The sequence below is a fragment of the Ranitomeya imitator genome, chromosome 1 (assembly GCF_032444005.1).
Source record: "Ranitomeya imitator isolate aRanImi1 chromosome 1, aRanImi1.pri, whole genome shotgun sequence".
NCBI classification, from domain to species: Eukaryota; Metazoa; Chordata; class Amphibia; order Anura; family Dendrobatidae; genus Ranitomeya; species Ranitomeya imitator.
Genome location: NC_091282.1, coordinates 248,630,785 through 248,650,134, shown reverse-complemented (window position 1 = coordinate 248,650,134; position 19,350 = coordinate 248,630,785). Strand labels below are relative to the sequence as shown.

The window sequence follows — 19,350 nt, the reverse complement described above, 5'->3', positions numbered from 1 at the left end:
ACATCCAGCACTATGTGCCAGGAGCGGTCACGGACCACCCCGGCACATTAACCCCCGACACACCGCGATCAAACATGATCGCGATGTGCCGGCGGTGCAGGGAAGCATCGCGCAGGGAGGGGGCTCCCTGCGGGCTTCCCTGAGACCCCCGCAGCAACGCGATGTGATCGCGTTGCTGCGAGGGTCTCCTACCTTCCTCCCTGCAGCAAGTCCCGATCCAAGATGGCCGCGGATCCGGGTCCTGCAGGGAGGGAGGTGCCTTACCAAGTGCCTGCTCAGAGCAGGCACTTGGTAACGCTGCAGCGCTCTCTGACAGATCGGTGATCTGTCAGAGTGCTGTGCAAACTGTCAGATCACCGATCTGTATTGTCCCCCCCTGGGACAAAGTAAAAAAGTTACAAACATTTTTTACAAGTGTGTAAAAAAAAAAAAATCCTAAATAATGAAAAAAAAAAAAATAAATATTATTCCCATAAATACATTTCTTTGTCTAAATAAAAAAAAACAAAACAATAAAAGTACACATATTTAGTATCGCCGCATCCGTAACGACCCCACCTATAAAACTGGCCCACTAGTTGACCCCTTCAGTAAACACCGTAAGAAAAAAAAAAAAACGAGGCAAAAAACAGCGCTTTATTATCATACTGCCGAACAAAAAGTGGAATAACATGCGATCAAAAAGACAGATATAAATAACCATGGTACCACTGAAAGCGTCATCTTGTTCTGCAAAAAACGAGTCACCATACAGCAACATCAGCAAAAAAATAAAAAAGTTATAGTCCTCAGAATAAAGCAATGCAAAAATAATTATTTTTTCTATAAAATAATTTTTATCGTATAAAAGCACCAAAACATTAAAAAAATGATATAAATGAGGTGTCGCTGTAATCGTACTGACCCGAAGAATAAAACTGCTTTATCAATTTTACCAAACGCGGAACGGTATAAACGCCTCCCCCAAAAGAAATTCATGAATAGCTGGTTTTTGGTAATTCTGCCTCACAAAAATCAGAATAAAAAGCGATCAAAAAATGTCACGTGCCCGAAAACGTTACTAAGAAAAACGTCAACTCGTCCCGCAAAAAAACAAGACCTCACATGACTCTGTGGACTCAAATATGGAAAAATTATAGCTCTCAATATGTGGTAACGCAAAAAATATTTTTTTGCAATAAAAAGCGTCTTTCAGTGTGTGACGGCTGCCAATCATAAAAATCCGCTAAAAAACCCGCTATAAAAGTAAATCAAACCCCCCTTCATCACCCCCTTAGTTAGGGAAAAATAAAAAAGTAAAAAAAATGTATTTATTTCCATTTTCCCATTAGAGTTAGGGCTAGGGTTAGGGTTAGGGCTAGGGTTAGGGCTAGGGTTAGGGCTAGGGTTGGGGCTAGGGTTAGGGCTAGGGTTAAGGCTACAGTTAGGGTTAAGGCGACAGTTAGGGTTGGGGCTAAAGTTAGGGTTAGGGTTTGGATTACATTTGTGGTTGGGAATAGGGTTGGGATTAGGGTTAGGGGTGTGTCTGGGTTAGAGGTGTGGTTAGGGTTACCGTTGGAATTAGGGTTAGGGGTGTGTTTGGATTAGGGTTTCAGTTATAATTGGGGGGTTTCCACTGTTTAGACACATCAGGGGCTCTCCAAACACGACATGGCGTCCGATCTCAATTCCAGCCAATTCTGCGTTGAAAAAGTAAAACAGTGCTCCTTCCCTTCCAAGCTCTCCCATGTGCCCAAACAGGAGTTTACCCAAACATATGGGGTATCAGCGTACTCAGGACAAATTGGACAACAACTTTTGGGGTCCAATTTCTCCTGTTACCCTTGGGAAAATACAAAACTGGGGGCTAAAAAATAATTTTTGTGGGAAAAAAAAAGATTTTTTATTTTCACAGCTCTGCGTTATAAACTGTAGTGAAACACTTGGGGGCTCAAAGTTCTCACAACACATCTAGATAAGTTTGTGGGGGGGTCTAGTTTCCAATATGGGGTCACTTGTGGGGGGTTTCTACTGTTTAGGTACATTAGGGGCTTGTTGTGAATTCAGCTTTTGGGCTCCCTCCAGTGGTTGTAGAGGGTAATGCAGTTGTGCCTTGACTGCAGGATTGGACAGGAATATCTACTAATTGCAAAACTGACTGGGGTATATAGCTTTGCAGGACTCTTTAGTCCCTGCCAGTTGTCCATTGTTTTTGGAGGATTCACATCCCTTCTGGTCTCTCCTGTTCGCTGTGCTTTTCTTCAAAGATAAGTCGTGGCTTTGTTTTTGCTGTCCACCTGCTGTGGACCTTATAGTTCTGTGCATTTTCATGTTTTTTTCTTGTCCAGCTTTGTCTGTGAAGTATTTTTTGCAGCCTTGCTGTGTCTCTGGAGATGCAGATATACCCTCCATGTCTTTAGTCAGATGTGGTGTTTTGTATTTTCTGTGGTGGATATTTTCTAGTGTTTTAATACTGACCGCATAGTACTCTGTTCTATTCTTTCTATTTAGCTAGTATGGCCTCCTATGCTAAATCCTGATTTCATGTCTGCGTATGTTTTTTCCCTCTCCTCTCACAGTCAATATATGTGGGGACTGTCTGTCCTTTGGGGATTTTCTCTAAGGCAAGATAGGTTTCCTGTTTCTGTCTTTAGGGGTAGTTAGTTTCTTAGGCTGTGTCGAGGGGTCTAGGGAGTGTTAGGTACACCCCACGGCTACTTCTAGTTGCGCTGCTAGGTTCAGGGTTTGCGGTCAGTACAGGGGCCACCTCCTCCAGAGTAAGTCTCATGCTGCTCCAAGGCCACCAGATCATAACAGTGGCTCTGCAAACGCAATGTGACACTTGCAGACCATTCCATCTAAGTCTGCATTCCAAATGGCGCTCCTTCCCTTCCGAGCCCTCCCATTTCTCCTGTTACCCTCGAGAAAATACAAAACTGGGGGCTAAAAAATAATTTTGGGGGGAATTTTTTATTTTTTATTTTCACGGCTCTGCGTTATAAACTGTAGTGAAACACTTGGGGGCTCAAAGTTCTCACAACACATCTAGATAAGTTCCTTGGGGGGTCTAGTTTCCAATATGGGGTCACTTGTGGGGGGTTTCTACTGTTTAGGTACATTAGGGGCTCTGCAAACGCAATGTGACGCCGGCAGACCATTCCATCTAAGTCTGTATTCCAAATGGCGCTCCTTCCCTTCCGAGCCCTCACATGCGCCCAAACGGTGGTTCCCCCCACATATGGGGTATCAGCGCACTCAGGACAAATTGCACAACAACTTTTGGGGTCCAATTTCTCCTGTTACCCTCGGGAAAATACAAAACTGGGGGCTAAAAAATATTTTATTTTTACGGCTCTGCATTATAAACTTCTGTGAAGCTCTTAGTGGGTCAAAGTGCTCACCACTAGTGTTGAGCGATACCGTCCGATACTTGAAAGTATCGGTATCGGATAGTATCGGCCGATACCCGAAAAGTATCGGATGTCGCCGATACCGATATCCGATACCAATACAAGTCAATGGGACACCAAGTATCGGAAGGTATCCTGATGGTTCCCAGGGTCTGAAGGAGAGGAAACTCTCCTTCAGGCCCTGGGATCCATATTAATGTGTAAAATAAAGAATTAAAATAAAAAATATTGATATAATTACCTCTCCGGAGGCCCCTGGACATCACCACTGGTAACCGGCAGCCTTCTTTGCTTAAAATGAGCGCGTTTAGGACCTGAGAATGACGTCGCGGCTTCTGATTGGTCGCGTGCCGCTCATGTGACCGCGACGCGACCAATCAGAAGCCGCGACGTCATTCTCAGGTCCTAAATTCCTAGAATGAGGAGTTTAGGGCCTGAGAATGACGTCGCGGCTTCTGATTGGTCGCGTGGCGGTCACATGAGCGGCACGCGACCAATCAGAAGCCGTGACGTCATGGAAGTCCCTAAACGCGCTCATTTTAAACAAAGAAGGCTGCCGGTTACCAGCGGTGATGTCCAGGGGTCTTCGGAGAGGTAAGTATATCAATATTTTTTATTTTAATTTTTTATTTTACACATTAATATGGATCCAATACCGATTCCCGATATCACAAAAATATCGGAACTCGGTATCGGAATTTCGATACCGCAAGTATCGGCCGATACCCGATACTTGCGGTATCGGAATGCTCAACACTACTCACCACACATGTAGATAAGTTCCTTAGGGGTCTACTTTCCAAAATGGTGTCACTTGTGGGGGGTTTCAATGTTTAGGCACATCAGTGGCTCTCCAAACGCAACATGGCATCCCATCTCAATTCCTGTGATTTTTGCATTGAAAAGTCAAACGGCGTTCCTTCCCTTCCGAGCTCTCCCATGCACCCAAACAGTGGTTTACCCCCACATATGGGGTATCAGCGTTCTCAGGACAAATTGTACAACAACTTTTTGGTTCCAATTTCTTCTCTTACCATTGGGAAAATAAAAAGTTTGGGGCGAAAAGATAATTTTTGTGAAAACAAAATGATTTTTTATTTTTACGGTTCTGCATTATAAACTTCTTTGAAGCACTTGGTGGGTCAAAGTGCTCACCACACCTCTAGATAAGTTCCTTAGGGGGTCTACTTTCCAAAATGGTGTCACTTGTGGGGGGTTTCAATGTTTAGGCACATCAGTGGCTCTCCAAACGCAACATGGCGTCCCATCTCAATTCCAGTCAATTTTGCATTGAAAAGTCAAATGGCGCTCCTTCGCTTCCAAGCTCTGTCATGCGCCCAAACAGTGGTTTACCTCCACTTATAGGGTATCGGCGTACTCAGGACAAATTGTAGAACAAGGTTTGGGGTCCATTTTCTCCTGTAACCCTTGGTAAAATAAAACAAATTGGAGCTGAAGTAAATTTTTTGTGAAAAAAAGTTAAATGTTAATTTTTATTTAAACATTCCAAAAATTCCTGTGAAACACCTGAAGGGTTAATAAACTTCTTGAATGTGGTTTTGAGAACCTTGAGGGGTGCAGTTTTTAGAATGGTGTCACACTTGGGTATTTTCTATCATATAGACCCCTCAAAATGACTTCAAATGAGATGTGGTCCCTAAAATAAAATGGTGTTGTAAAAATGAGAAATTGCTGGTCAATTTTTAACCTTTATAACTCCCTAACAAAAAAAAATTTTGGTTCCAAAATTGTGCTGATGTAAAGTAGACATGTGGGAAATGTTACTTATTAAGTATTTTGTGTGACATATCTCTGTGATTTAATTGCATAAAAATTCAAAGTTGGAAAATTGCAAAATTTTCAAAATTTTCGCCATATTTCCGTTTTTTTCACAAATAAACGCAGGTAATATCAAAGAAATTTTACCACTATCATGAAGTACAATATGTCACGAGAAAAGAACGTCAGAATCACCAGGATCCGTTGAAGCGTTCCAGAGTTATAACCTCATAAAGGGACAGTGGTCAGAATTGTAAAAATTGGCCCGGTCCATAACGTGCAATCCACCATTGGGGGTAAAGGGGTTAATATCTATTTATTATTTATCTATTATATATTTTATATCTTTCTATCATCTATCTACAGTATTAGCTCTATGTACAACATTGTGTTATTAGTTTGTAAACCACCTTTAAATTACATGGAGAATTACAGTATGCAAAAGATGATGTTAAAAATGCATTGCATACAGATGCTAGGTGAGAAAAAAAATCAAATTGCACACTTGCATAGCACTTGCTTGACATAAGGAATGACATATGCATGACATATGCATGACGCTCGTCCAACGTTTCAGCATGAGCATCACAGCGATTCTTTAATACGCAGATGTGAGTAAACCCTTAAACTTAGTCTTGTACCCGTTTCATGCGTCTCCATTCAAAGTGCATGAGACACACAGAGACAGCAGAGTATAGAGCTTAGCTACTTATGTTCGTCAGTCGCATATTACCTAAAAGGAGTGCACGTATGCACAACTCCCGACACATTTCACATTTTATTATCTATTTTAGAATTTTTATAAAAAGGCCATACCTTGATCATATAGCCTTCTGTTTCTTGTAAACTTTTTCTTAGCTTTTTATCCACCATAATAATATCATTTTGATCCACAAAGGACACAAACCTGATATCCAGACATGACTAAAAAACAAATTAAAGATATGTTGTAGTAATTATAGATTGTGTAACCAACACGGGTAACTTAAAACTTCTAAATTCAAATATATTTGAGGCAGAGGGATGGTTTGGACGCCTTATTGAGAGAACAGGAGACCGGAGCTGCCCGTTTCCAATTTAAGCAGCTCAAGCAATTTGCAGCTGGCTATAAGAATTGCAGAGGAGACCCCGATCCATACAGGTCAGTATAGGGCAGGGGCTGTATGATCAAACTAATATGGCATCACTTGAGAAAGCTCCTTACAAATGTATGCTGTGCTCACGAATTCCAAGTAAATCCAAGTAAAGACAGGCTGCAGCAAGGCTTGCAGAAATCACCATTATCAAACAGAATTACTTTACTTACTTACTTACATACGCTTTACTTTTTAAGTGTTATGCACTGGGTTTTGAGCTTTTGACAATGTGGGACACAATATGTGATTGTCAATAAGTGGCCAGATGGCCAAGGATTAATCTTTGCACTGTGAATTGTTGAGGAGAAATTCTTCTGTACGTCAACCATCTGTCCCAGACGACGGTGATCATGAGGGCTAATGACCTCCTCCTGGGAGTGGACACAGACAGAAGCAGGCCCCTGTGCACAAACAATATACGGGCCCTTTGCAGTCCAACATTTCCTCATAATGCACAATTTCACCTGCTTTGGAGGTAGAAGTAGTGCCCTTACCTCATGTGCCCCTGTGGTAGCGCACATGTTGAACCAATGGTATGTCCGCCCATGCCTCCTTCCCCAAGTTATCATCATATACACCTAATACTATGTCTACAGACATTTTATTACTGGAAAAAATATATATATCTTTGTAACACGTTAGCAAATAGAGAAAAATGATAACAATTGAGTAACTGATTCCTTTTAATGACTAGTTGAACAGATGATGATAAATTTAAAGTTTGAGACTACGCAGGTCTCTTCTTCCGACATACCTATGAAGAGGCCTAAGTAGTCTCAAAAACGTGCAATTTGCCATCACCTGTTCAGCTAGCCATTATAAAGTATCAACTACTGAGGTCTCTAAATTGTTATTACTTTTTCAAACATTTTAGGTATTTTTAATTAAACAAATGGATTACTGTGAGGATACTGGGGCCTTGTATTTCTTTGAACTTCTGCTCATCATAGTACTTCTGTCCTGAGTTTGGAGTGCAGCAGCCTTTATAATATTGGCTGATGAGAAGATCAATCACTACTGAAGCCTACATGTAATAAACAAAAAATACAGATAAATGACTACAGTGGCTTTTGATTACGTCACATTACATTCTTAAACAGGAACTTTCATCAGTTTGGGCACGTTAAACTTGTCACATCAAGGAAAAATGGCTGCAGAGAAAGTAAAATGCAGTTTTCATTTTTTATTTCTCCTGTCTACTGTGGACATATTAGCTTGTAAAGTTCAGGTTAGAAGAGAGCTATAAAATGAATAAACATAGTTATTTTCATGTATTCTATTGATTTATGAAAAAATTAAAACTAACATTGTAATATATTTTACAGAGGAATCTGCTTATATTATCTCCTGGAATGATCTTTCACTTTTCAATTCTATGGTAAATCTGTTTTTATTGAAAATACTGATTTTCCCATTACTGAGATAGAAGATTATAGTTGGTGCTTTTAAAATTCGAAAGAGGGGAGTGCTAGGCATCGGGATTCTCCAGCTGTGCGGGATAGACCCCAAGCATTATCTGCTTCTGTGGTCTCCCATTCAGGTCCGGCTGTTCCGATTGCTGCTCAGCACAGACGCCAGTCCCAGTATCTTGCTCAGCCCCATGGTATATGCAGCGACCCAAAGACCTGGTCGTTGCAGTAATGTCGCTCTGCCGCGAAGGAGGGTGATGTTATGTCTGATTGCACTAAAGGAGTTCATCTGACCATGTATCACAAGCACACACTACACTTCACACTCCGGCCACTAGGGGGAGCAAAAGGCACTATTTACTAGGTCACTCCTCACACTGGTAAAACTAGGGGTCGGATAGGAAGTTGGGACAGAAAGTAGCCTGGGAGAGCTCCAGGGAGGACCTGTCAGAGGTGGGTTCCTGACAGGGGCCTAGCAGAAAGGACCGATTGTTACAGAGCCGCACCTGCACTACCTTGCGGCGGCATCTTAGAAAGGACACGAAGAGAAGGATACTGTGGAGCAGTGAGAAACGGGATCAGAGTACAAAGGATATTCAGCCAGTAGGAGTCGTGCCCCGAGAACGCCAACATCCTACTGAAGCGCGTAGCCGGTGGCCGGAGCACCGAGGAAGTAACAGACTCTACGCATTACTTCAAACAGCGGCAGGACAGTTAACTACAGGTTGGCTGTCTAACTTAAATCACCTGAACGGACATAGGAGGCAATCGTGGGAGAGGGGCATTGCTAGGGTCCCAGAATAACTCCAGGCCTACCTGTCATACGGGTGCGTCCTAGCCATATCATACTGGGGGACGGAGAGAAGAGAGAGAACAGAAGTTGTGAGGACTATCCCGAATGCTCAGCAGGGAAGCACTACAACACACAGGTGCTAGTGGTAGGCAACAATTTCCACCTGCAAAGGGAACTCTGGATGTGCCTTCGGACTGGCCGGTCTCAGCCAGCCCTGTTAGCAGTGCTCTGGATTGCGGATCCCGAAACCTTCAGTAAAAAGGTAAAGAAACTGCAACCCTGTGTCCTTGTTATTCCTCACGTTCTGCACTACGCACTATCATCTCTTTTATTGGACGCCCCTTAGCAGGGACTACCCCAGAACTGAGCCAGAGAGGACCGGTACCGAGTAACCCGCGGCCCTGCGTCTGGGGGCGCTCTATATACATTTGGTTACTGTTGGTTCTCCAGTGAAGTCTACGGTAACCAGTAATATAAGGGTGTAGCCTTGAGCTCTGGAGTCCAAGTCCAGAGATCACCTTACTGAGCATGTCCGTGATGTGGCGGCTTCTCATTGGTGGTCGGACGTTAGCTGCTCTGATGTGGCAGTCCCGGATTGTCCTGCGGGCGATGTCTCGGCCAACTGGGCATGAGTGTTTGGGGTGGAGCTTAGCGTATAAAAGGCTCTCAGAGGGCACGATAGTGTCATTTTTGTTTGGTGTGTGTGGGTGGATACTCTCCAACTCTGTCTGCACGTTTGTGTGTGTGTGTGTGCTCAGAGACTGTACGCGTTGGCAGGCTGGTTGCACACTTATGCGGTTTTGTTCCCTTGGCTCAATGCCTGAGTCTCTACTCTGCTACTTGCTTTGGGTACTGGACAGGCACAGGTTCAGTAGTGACAGGACTGTGGTAACTAGCCGCTTGGCTTAGCATCTGTTTCGTTCATGTGCGCGATTGGCACAGTTCAGTCACAGAGCAAGCTCAACCCTTTGCTATACTTCTTGGTGAAAGCGACGGGAAATTAAAACAATGTTTTACTCATGATCTATGGCCACTATTCCATAGCATGACCTTTTTAATATGCTAAAACTAGTGAAAGTTCCTCTTTAAATAGCTATTATGTTGACATTTAACTCACCAATCCAAAGTAGGAAAGATAGGAACCAATGAATATTACCAATTCTAAAAAGTTGAATCGACCTCCCTGCAGAGACAAATATCTAAATTATTACTAACCCACACATTTTCTTCACCTATTCATAAAAACAAAACAAATAAAAAACAGTACATCTGGTCTAAATGTACTTATAGGGCATATTTATTAACATGTAATATACTGAAGCGGTAATAAAATATGTAAGCTGTCTACTGGAAGGGGGGGATAAGTTGAGGATAATGGGGCTTTGACACTGTTAAAAACTTGAAATGAAAACAAGGATGTTACATGTAAATGCAATTTTATTCTTAATAAAAATCTATGATTTAAAAAAAACAACATGTAATATACTAACACTAATGTTCTAATACTGTATATATTGTTCAATGGAGTACTGCATTTTTTTAAACAAAAAGTGTCAAAAACTTTATTACATCATCTACACTATGTACAGCTTGAAAACCAAACTTACAGGCAAATATAGTAAAAGACAAGGGCACATTACATTGATATGTCTCCCTTATAGGCTCACATTTATACTTGTGCCTCTTTTATGGTACATATACTGTGTGTGGTGTGGGTGTGGGTGTCATTTATTCTGTATTTCTGCCAAAAGAGAATTACTATGTGAATCATAAGAATCACTTTTCTATACAGGTTAAGCAAGTAGAAGTTGAAATGGACAAACATACTAAACATCTAATATTGATACATGTCGGCCATAGAGTTTTATTTTCTTTTTCTCTCCGCTGCTAAACAAAACCAGCCATAAACACTGCATGAGTGATTTCAGTCATACACAATGCTTACACAAGTCTGAAATACTAGAACCAAACATGGGTATAAATTCACAACCATTATGGCTGGCTCACATGAGCGCATATAACTCGGATGGGTACTATCCAATGTTTTATCAGATAGCACACTGACCAATGTTATACTATAAGGAAGTGCAGATCTGCATTTTTTTCTACTGTATAGACCGAATTCGTCTGGGGAAAAAAATCACAGCCTGTAGCGAGTGGCTCTGCAAACTGGATCATGCGCACCCATTCAAGTCTTTGGGTGCGTGTAAAACATCGGACTGCACTCGGATGACATCCGTTTTACGTGGACTCAGAAACTGGAGAAGATGGAGAAATTAAGCTCTCAGTCTTCTCCGAGAGAATCGAATCACAGCAAACTGACGCTGATGAAACTTGGACCAGAGATTTAGCCGAGTATTATTACCATAATTTATCCAATTCTCTCGGAAGAGAAAATAGTCACTCGTGTGAGTGAGCACTTATATGGAGGTAGCATGGAGAACTTATTACGCTATAGCTGAAGAGCTTTTCCAGGACTTAGCTATTGATATCCTATCCTTTAGATTGGGTCTAACACCTGGCACCTTCCCCCTCGGATCAACTGTGGGCAGCTCCAGTAATGGCCAAGTGAACAGATTGCATAAAGTTGGAATAAGACCACATTCACATGTTCAGTATTTTTACCTCAGTATTTGTAAACCAAAACCAGGAGTGGGTCAGTCAGAGGAAGAGTATAATAGACACAAGTCACCACTTCTGTATTTATCAGCCACTCCTGGTTTTGGTTCAGTGAAATGCTGACCAGATACTGAATGTGTGAACGTAGCCTAACAGCTATGTATACTGGTTAGTGGCCATTCTTCATGTAGCTTACTTCATATTGAAGTAAATAGGAGCCAAGTTGCAGTACTCAGAAACGCTCACTACACAGTGTATAGAGCTGTACTATTCCGGCTTTATATACAGTGTACAGTCAAATCAGACCGCCACATGAGCAGCAAACAGCTGACCAGTGGGAGTTCTGGGATTTGGACCCCAATAAATCCGATATCAATGTCCTATCCTGAAGACAGGTCATCAGTATTTAAGTCCTGGAAAAACACTATAATAGTCTTACGCACTCTTTACAGCCTCCATGAACAATGATTTGCCATCATCATGAGTGAACAGGCAACATCGATAGCTTGAATTAGCTTTATACAGCCTGAACAATCCTCTTTGACTAGTTTCAATATGGTCTGAGTATGGATAACGATGTCTGGACTGGCTGCTGGTTTCCAGGCCGGGACTGAACTGCATATGTGAGGCTGCTGAGTTTGGATGAGGAGACCTCACGGCTGGTCTGGATATTGCGGTCAATATTAAGACCATGAATGTTCCATGTGTGAAACCGGCATTAACATTGTATAATGAAAAAATCATGTTCAAGCGTGTCAGAATCAATGAAGTAGATCAGATGTCATGTTAAAGGGACTCTGTCACCTGAATTTGGAGGGAACAATCTTCAGCCATAGGGGCGGGGTTTTCGGGTGTTTGATTGCCTTGTGCAGGCATGTACTACGGAGGACAGAGAATGAACTTCAATCCAATATTGCAGCCAGCATGCAGCCAGCGGGTAAGGAAAGGGTGAATAAAACACCCGAAAATCCCGCCTCTATGGCTGAAGATTGTTCCCTCCAAATTCAGGTGACAGAGTCCCTTTAAGGAGTGGTTTAAAATCTAGGTACTCAAAAAAAAAAGAATCATTACCGTGCCATGGACTTGAATGTCAAACCTTATTCCATATGCCTTTATTAGAGTTCTCCGCTCAGTCTGATCTGGGGCCTTATAATACCTGGCAAATCTGTAGGCAGGAAACAATTTTAATTTAGCAAAAATGTAAGTATAAAAAGCGTTACTTTCCCCACCCCAAACTAATGCTATTTTTATACAATAATTTTCTTTTATTGTACCTGTATAAATTACACTTTGGGTAGAAATGCATTTTGACCTCCATGTACCTGGAAGGCACTACAATTTGGGTGGAATTGTATATAATAGTAACCATTTTTGCCAACAACAGGGACCATCATTGTGAAAAATGGCAATCTTTAGATCGTAGTGCAGCATTTCGAGGAAAGCACCGTACAGCTTGGTCTTCTTGCAGTTTGGCTCTTTTTTTTTTCAGGTAGCTACATAATTGTTCATCGACTTTAATGGGGTGACCTAGTGTAGATATTACTTTGCATAACTGACTGATCTATACTAATGATACGGAACCTGAGACTTGCTGCAGCTTTGCCATAAGTGGCAGCATTGTTTCTTTCTTTTACTGTTTTATTGTTGCATTTTTCCACAACTAAGTAACTGAATAACATGAAACACTGTGTTAAATTTGACACATTCAAGTCCGTCTAGTTTAAGGCCCTGGTTAATCATTTGCCTGTTATATTTATTGTCATTTTTGGGCCAAGTTCTTGAAAATTGAACACACGGTTCATGAATTTTGCACAAAGTATAAAATTGCCCTAATTTTTCACCCTGACTTTTTTTTTAGCTGTATTAGCTCAAAAAGATGCACATTTGCAAAATTATGCAAATGTACAAAATTTTGCTGTTGTACACAAAATCACCACAAGGGGGACTGAAGTACATTCGTGCCAACATTTTGTGACTTTTCAAGACGCAATTGATAAATCAAGCCAAAAATATCTGGAAAGTCTAAGTCTCTACTCACAAAGAAAGCCAAAATAGAAGAACACATAAAGTGACTTTAAAACAAGGCAAGCGAAAAGATGGGAATGGCACAAACAAAAATAAAAACAGGCATAAAATGCAAAACCAGCTAAGGATGCAAAAGCAATGATGAATTGGGGCCTAGTTTAAAATGTTTGCACATGAAACAGTTTTAGTAAATCTTTATAGATTTTTTATGTATAATTTTTTGTGACATAAAAAATTAGTAGTATATTTGCACATAAATACATCATTACATCTGGGAGAATGCTATCCGCTTACCTGAAACTTAAGCCTGGAAACAAACTTTCATCAAGAGCCTTATCATCCAAACGTCGAAAGCTATACTGTGGTTGGCAATTGAATGCCCAAGGATCTAGATCACAATCCCAGTTAATTTCAATGCCCATTATGCCACCCTAGGGAAATAAATAAGTTAGGTAATGCAGCTCTATACCTACATTCTAAAGACACTTGCAAATAGACGTAATAGAGAGGAGTTAGTCATGCAATTACAACAGCTTTTAGGTGTCATTGTATTAAAATAATGAAATTGGACATTGGGTATTATGTTCAGGATTTCTTTTGCAGAATATGTTTAGTCAGAGCAAGTAAGGATTGAACATAGGAAAAAAAGTTAAAAAGAGGCTGTGGGCAATTTAGGGTGTTTCCACGTTCAGGATTGCAACAGGATTTGATTAGGATTTGACGCAGGTAAAAGCTGCATCAAGTGGAGTAGCAATTGGATAAAACGTAACCTTTAATAGGTATATGTTAAAAAATAGTAAACATACAACATATAAACCAGGGAGGGACACCCGTGTATCTATGTGACCCTAACCAACACAAAAAGGGGAAGAAAAAAACAGAATACAAAAAACACATAAAATACTGACAGTACTGTAGCCTCCAAATACTATAGAGATAATGATCCAAAGTGCCGTTTGACTATACGGCCAAATAATGGTATACTTCAACACCAGATACAATGCTACATATCAGAAAGAGCACATATATAAAGTACCTTGTAAACCATACATGGTACATGGATATGTATATCTAGATATATCATAGGTGTATTATCACAAAAAAAAAAGAAAGTCAGGCACAACAATACTAATATAGACACCCTGTACTATTACACCGAAAGAATCTCTACTTATTACTCATGCTATTGATCATATGCCATGGGCAAAATGTAATATAGCTTAATGCCCATAGAGTTCAAGGGTAATCAGGTTGTGTAGATATAACGGTGCCGTGTATATTGGGCGCTATAGGCAACTGTCAGTAATCTAGCAGCATATAAGAGGCATGTAATAGACCAAAAGTCACCATATCAAGTAACAAGACCGGGACCACGCTGCCCCATGAACACCTTTCATGGGCATCCCCCTTGTGTATATTGGTGCGGTCTCAATCCTTATGACACAATCTTTGTCATAGTTGTCATAGAGCGGCACCTAACTGTGCCACTTTAGCATAAGGCACAATTACATGGGTAGATCTCACCCGATGGTGGAGAGAATCATCCTGTCTCTCAAAGGGTGAGAAAGCCTCTGTGTGAATCGGCGTCTCATTATCTCTAGAGATCATTATCTCTATAGTATTTGGAGGCTACAGTACTGTCAGTATTTTATGTGTTTTTTGTATCCTGTTTTTTTGTACCCCTTTTTGTGTTGGTTAGGGTCACATAGATACACGGGTGTCCCTCCCTGGTTTATATGTTGTATGTTTACTATTTTTTAACTTATACCTATTAAAGGTTACGTTTTATCCAATTGCTACTCCACTTTAATATTTTTTTTGGATTTATGCCCAGCTTCTATATATAAAATCTGCATCAAATCTGCACCTGAGGTCACTGGCAGGTCACCTGCCTTTTTCATGCGTTTTTTGATGCGTTTCTCATGCGTTTTTTGATGTGTTTTCATGCGGGGTTTTTTTCATGCGGACTTGTGTGTTTTTGTAAGCTCAATAAAGATATACAAAAAAAAATGGTGATGTCATTTCTTGTCCAACCTCTTCATTTACATACTCCATTGAAGAATAATGTTTACACACACAGGCAGATAGATAGATAACAGATAGATGATAGATAGATAGGTACGATAGATAGATAGATCACATCTATCTATCTATCGTATCTATCTATCGTATTTATTATCTATCTATAAATATATCTATCGATAGATATATCTATAGATAGCTAGATAGATATATCAATAGATAGATAATAGATACGATAGATAGATAAATAGATAGATGATAGATAAATAGATAGATAGAGAATACCAAGCCCGATGTTTATTATATCTATGTATCTACAGATATATCTATAAATATATCTATAGATAGATTATCCATCTACTATATAATTGTCTAAGGGGTACTTCCGTATTTCTGTCCTTCTGTCTGTCGCGGATATTCATTGGTCGCGGCCTCTGTCTGTCATGGAAATCCAAGTTGCTGATTGGTCGTGGCAAAACGCCCATGACCATTGCCACGACCAATCAGTGACGGGCACAGTCCGGTGGCAAAATGGCCGCTCCTTCTTCCCCGCAGTCAGTGCCCGCTCCATACTCCCCTCCAGTCAGCCCTCACACAGGGTTAATGGCAGCGTTAATGGACCGCGTTACGCCGCGGTGTAACGTACTCCATTAACGCAGCTATTAACCCTGTGTGACCAACTTTTTACTATTGATGCTGTGTATGCAGCATCAATAGTAAAAAGATCTAATGTTACAAATAATAATAATAATAATAATAATAATAAAAAAAAAGGTTATTCTCACCCTCCGATGTGGCGCGCTGTCCTCAGCAGTGCAAGCAGCAGGTTCCGGTGCCAAGGATGCTATGCGAGAAGGGCCTTCCATGACGTCACGGTCATATGACCGCGACGTCATCAAAGGTCCTGCGCTCATACCAACCCTGAGACAGGAAGCTGCCGCGTGCACCGCACACAGGCGCCAGGACTTCAAGGGGCCTTCGGAGGGTGAGTATATGTTTATTTTTTATTTTAAGTCTTTTTTAACCACGCATATGGTGCCCACATTGCTATATACTATGTGGGCTGTGTTACATACTGCGTGGGCTGCGTTATATACTACATGGCTGCTATGTACTACGTGGGCAGTGTTATGTACTATGTGGGCAATGTTATATACTGCGTGGGCTGCGTTATATACTACATGGCTGCTATATACTATGTGGGCAGTGTTATATACTATGTGGGCAGTGTTATATACTGTGTGGGCTGCGTTATATACTGTGTGGGCTGCGTTATATACTGCATGGCTGCTATATACTACGTGGCCAGTGTTGTATACTATGTGGGCAATGTTATATACTGCGTGGGCTGTGTTATATACTGTTTGCGCTGTGTTATATACTGCGTGGCCACTGTTATATACTGCGTGGCCTGTATTAACGCATCGGGTACTCAAGAATATGTCGTGGCCTGTGCTATATACTATGCGGCTGCTATATACATACATATTCTAGAATACGAAAAATAGTCCCAAAGTCATTTTAAACTAATAATAGTATCATGCATCCAGTGGCATGTATATGCTAAATAGCATATTAATAGCAGACAAGAAACGACTCAATATATAAGATACAACAGGAGAACAATGAGTCAGAGAAATATGCCAGTATAAACAAATGTGAAAAAGCTTTATTAACCCCTTAATCCCATATGACGTACTATCCCGTCCAGGTGACCTGGGACTTAATTCCCATGGACGGGATAGTACGTCATATGCGATCGGCCGCGCTCACGGGGGGAGCGCGGCCGATCGCGGCCGGGTGTCAGCTGCCTATCGCAGCTGACATCCGGCACTATGTGCCAGGAGCGGTCACGGACCGCTCCCGGCACATTAACCCCCGGCACACCGCGATCAAAGATGATCGCGGTGTGCCGGCGGTGCAGGGAAGCATCGCGCAGGGAGGGGGCTCCCTGCGGGCTTCCCTGAGACGATCGGTACACGGTGATGTGCTCACCGTGTACCGAGCGTCTTCTCCCTGCAGTCCCCGGATCCAAAATGGCCGCCGGGCTGCATCCGGGTCCTGCAGGGAGCACTTCCGGGTCAGGATCAGGCTGCAGCTGCAGCTCTAATCCTGCCCGGCTGTATGTCAGATCACCGATCTGATAGAGTGCTGTGCACACTGTCAGATCGGTGATCTGTGATGTCCCCCCCTGGGACAAAGTGAAAAAGTAAAAAAAAAAATTTCCACACTTGTAAAAAAAAAAATAAAAAAAAAATTCCTAAATAAAGCAGAAAAAAAAAAATATTATTCCCATAAATACATTTCTTTACATAAAAAAAAAACAAAAAAACAATAAAAGTACACATATTTAGTATCGCCGCGTCCGTAACGACCCGACCTATAAAACTGGCCCACTAGTTAACCCCTTCAGTGAACACCGTAAGAAAAAAAAAAAAAAAACGAGCCAAAAAACAACGCTTTATTATCATAACGCTGAACAAAGAGTGGAATAACACGCGATCAAAAAGACGGATATAAATAACCATGTTACCTCTGAAAACGTCATCTTGTCCCGCAAAAAACGAGCCGCCATATAGCATCATAACCAAAAAAATAAAAAAGTTATAGTCCTCTGAATAAAGCGATGCCAAAATAATTATTTTTTCTATAAAATAGCTTTTATCGTATAAAAGCGCCAAAACATAAAAAAAATGATATAAATGAGGTGTCGCTGTAATCGTACTGACCCGAAGAATAAAACTGCTTCATCAATTTTACCAAACGCGGAACGGTATAAACGCCTCCCCCAAAAGAAATTCATGAATAGCTGGTTTTTGGTCATTCTGCCTCACAAAAAAATCGGAATAAAAAGCGATCAAAAACTGTCACGTGTCCGAAAATGTAACCGATAAAAACGTCAACTCGTCCCGCAAAAAACAAGACCTCACATGACTCTGTGGACCAAAATATGGAAAAATTATAGGTCTCAAAATGTGGAGACGCAAAAACTTTTTTGCTATAAAAAGCGTCTTTTAGTGTGTGACGGCTGCCAATCATAAAAATCCGCTAAAAAACTCGCTATAAAAGTAAATCAAACCCCCCTTCATCACCCCCTTAGTTAGGCTAGGTTCACATTGCGTTAATGGGTTAACGCTAACGGACAGCGTTGCACGGCGAAAATGTCACAATTAACGCCGTGCAACGGGTCCGTTAGCACAACCATTGACAGCAATGTGATTTTCAGGTGTAGCGCATCGCTAGAGCGTGCCATTTTCGGCTCGCGCTAGCAAGGTGCCATTCTTTTGTGGCGCGCCTCAGACGCTGCTTGCAGCGTCCGCGGCGCGCCCGAGGTCCGATCCCCGATCTTCCAGAGCGGGGACGTTAACGCGACCACTAAACACGACACCTAAAAAGACATTGTGTTAGCGCAATCCGCTAGTGCTAAACGGATTTCCATAACGCAATGTGAACCTAGCCTTAGGGAAAAATAATAAAATTAAAAAAAATGTATTTATTTCCATTTTCCGGTTAGGGTTAGGGCTAGGGTTGGGGCTAGGGTTAGGGTTTGGATTACATTTACGGTTGGGATTAGGGTTGGGATTAGAATTAGGGGTGTGTCTGGGTTAGGTGTGTGGTTAGGGTTACAGTTGGGATTAGGGTTAGTGGTGCGTTTGGATTAGGGTTTCATTTATAATTGGGGGGTTTCCACTGTTTAGACACATCAGGGGCTCTCCAAACGCGACATGGCGTCCGATCTCAATTCCAGCCAATTCTGCATTGAAAAAGTAAAACAGTGCTCCTTCACTTCCGAGCTCTCCCGTGCGCCCAAACAGGGGTTTACCCCAACATATGGGGTATCAGCGTACTCGAGACAAATTGGACAACAACTTTTTGGGGCCAAGTTCTCTTGTTATCCTTGGGAAAATAAAAATTTGGGGGGCTAAAAATCATTTTTGTGGGAAAAAAAAGGATTTTTATTTTCACGGCTCTGCGTTGTAAACTGTAGTGAAACACTTGGGGGTTCAAAGTTTTCACAACACATCTAGATAAGTTCCATGGGAGGTCTAGTTTCCAATATGGGGTCACTTGTGGGTGGTTTCTACTGTTTGGGTACATCAGGGGCTCTGCAAATGCAACGTGACGCCTGCAGACCAATCCATCTAAGTCTGCATTCCAAATGGCGCTCCTTCCCTTCC

General features: G+C 41.6%; 1 protein-coding gene across 2 annotated transcripts in view; it reads right to left on the bottom strand.

Moving 5' to 3' along the window:
- P2RX7 (purinergic receptor P2X 7) overlaps window positions 1-19,350 on the bottom strand; it is a 122,258-nt gene that overhangs the window by 29,420 nt on the left and 73,488 nt on the right. The window contains exons 8-12 of one of the 2 annotated variants that reach the window (XM_069755337.1): window positions 13,445-13,581; window positions 12,197-12,290; window positions 9,624-9,689; window positions 7,206-7,328; window positions 5,985-6,092 (exon numbers count right to left, since the gene is read on the bottom strand). In XM_069755337.1, coding sequence (XP_069611438.1) covers window positions 5,985-6,092; window positions 7,206-7,328; window positions 9,624-9,689; window positions 12,197-12,290; window positions 13,445-13,581 — 528 coding nt within the window. The remainder of the gene's footprint in view (window positions 1-5,984; window positions 6,093-7,205; window positions 7,329-9,623; window positions 9,690-12,196; window positions 12,291-13,444; window positions 13,582-19,350) is intronic. The other variant, XM_069755346.1, reaches the window with a different exon arrangement.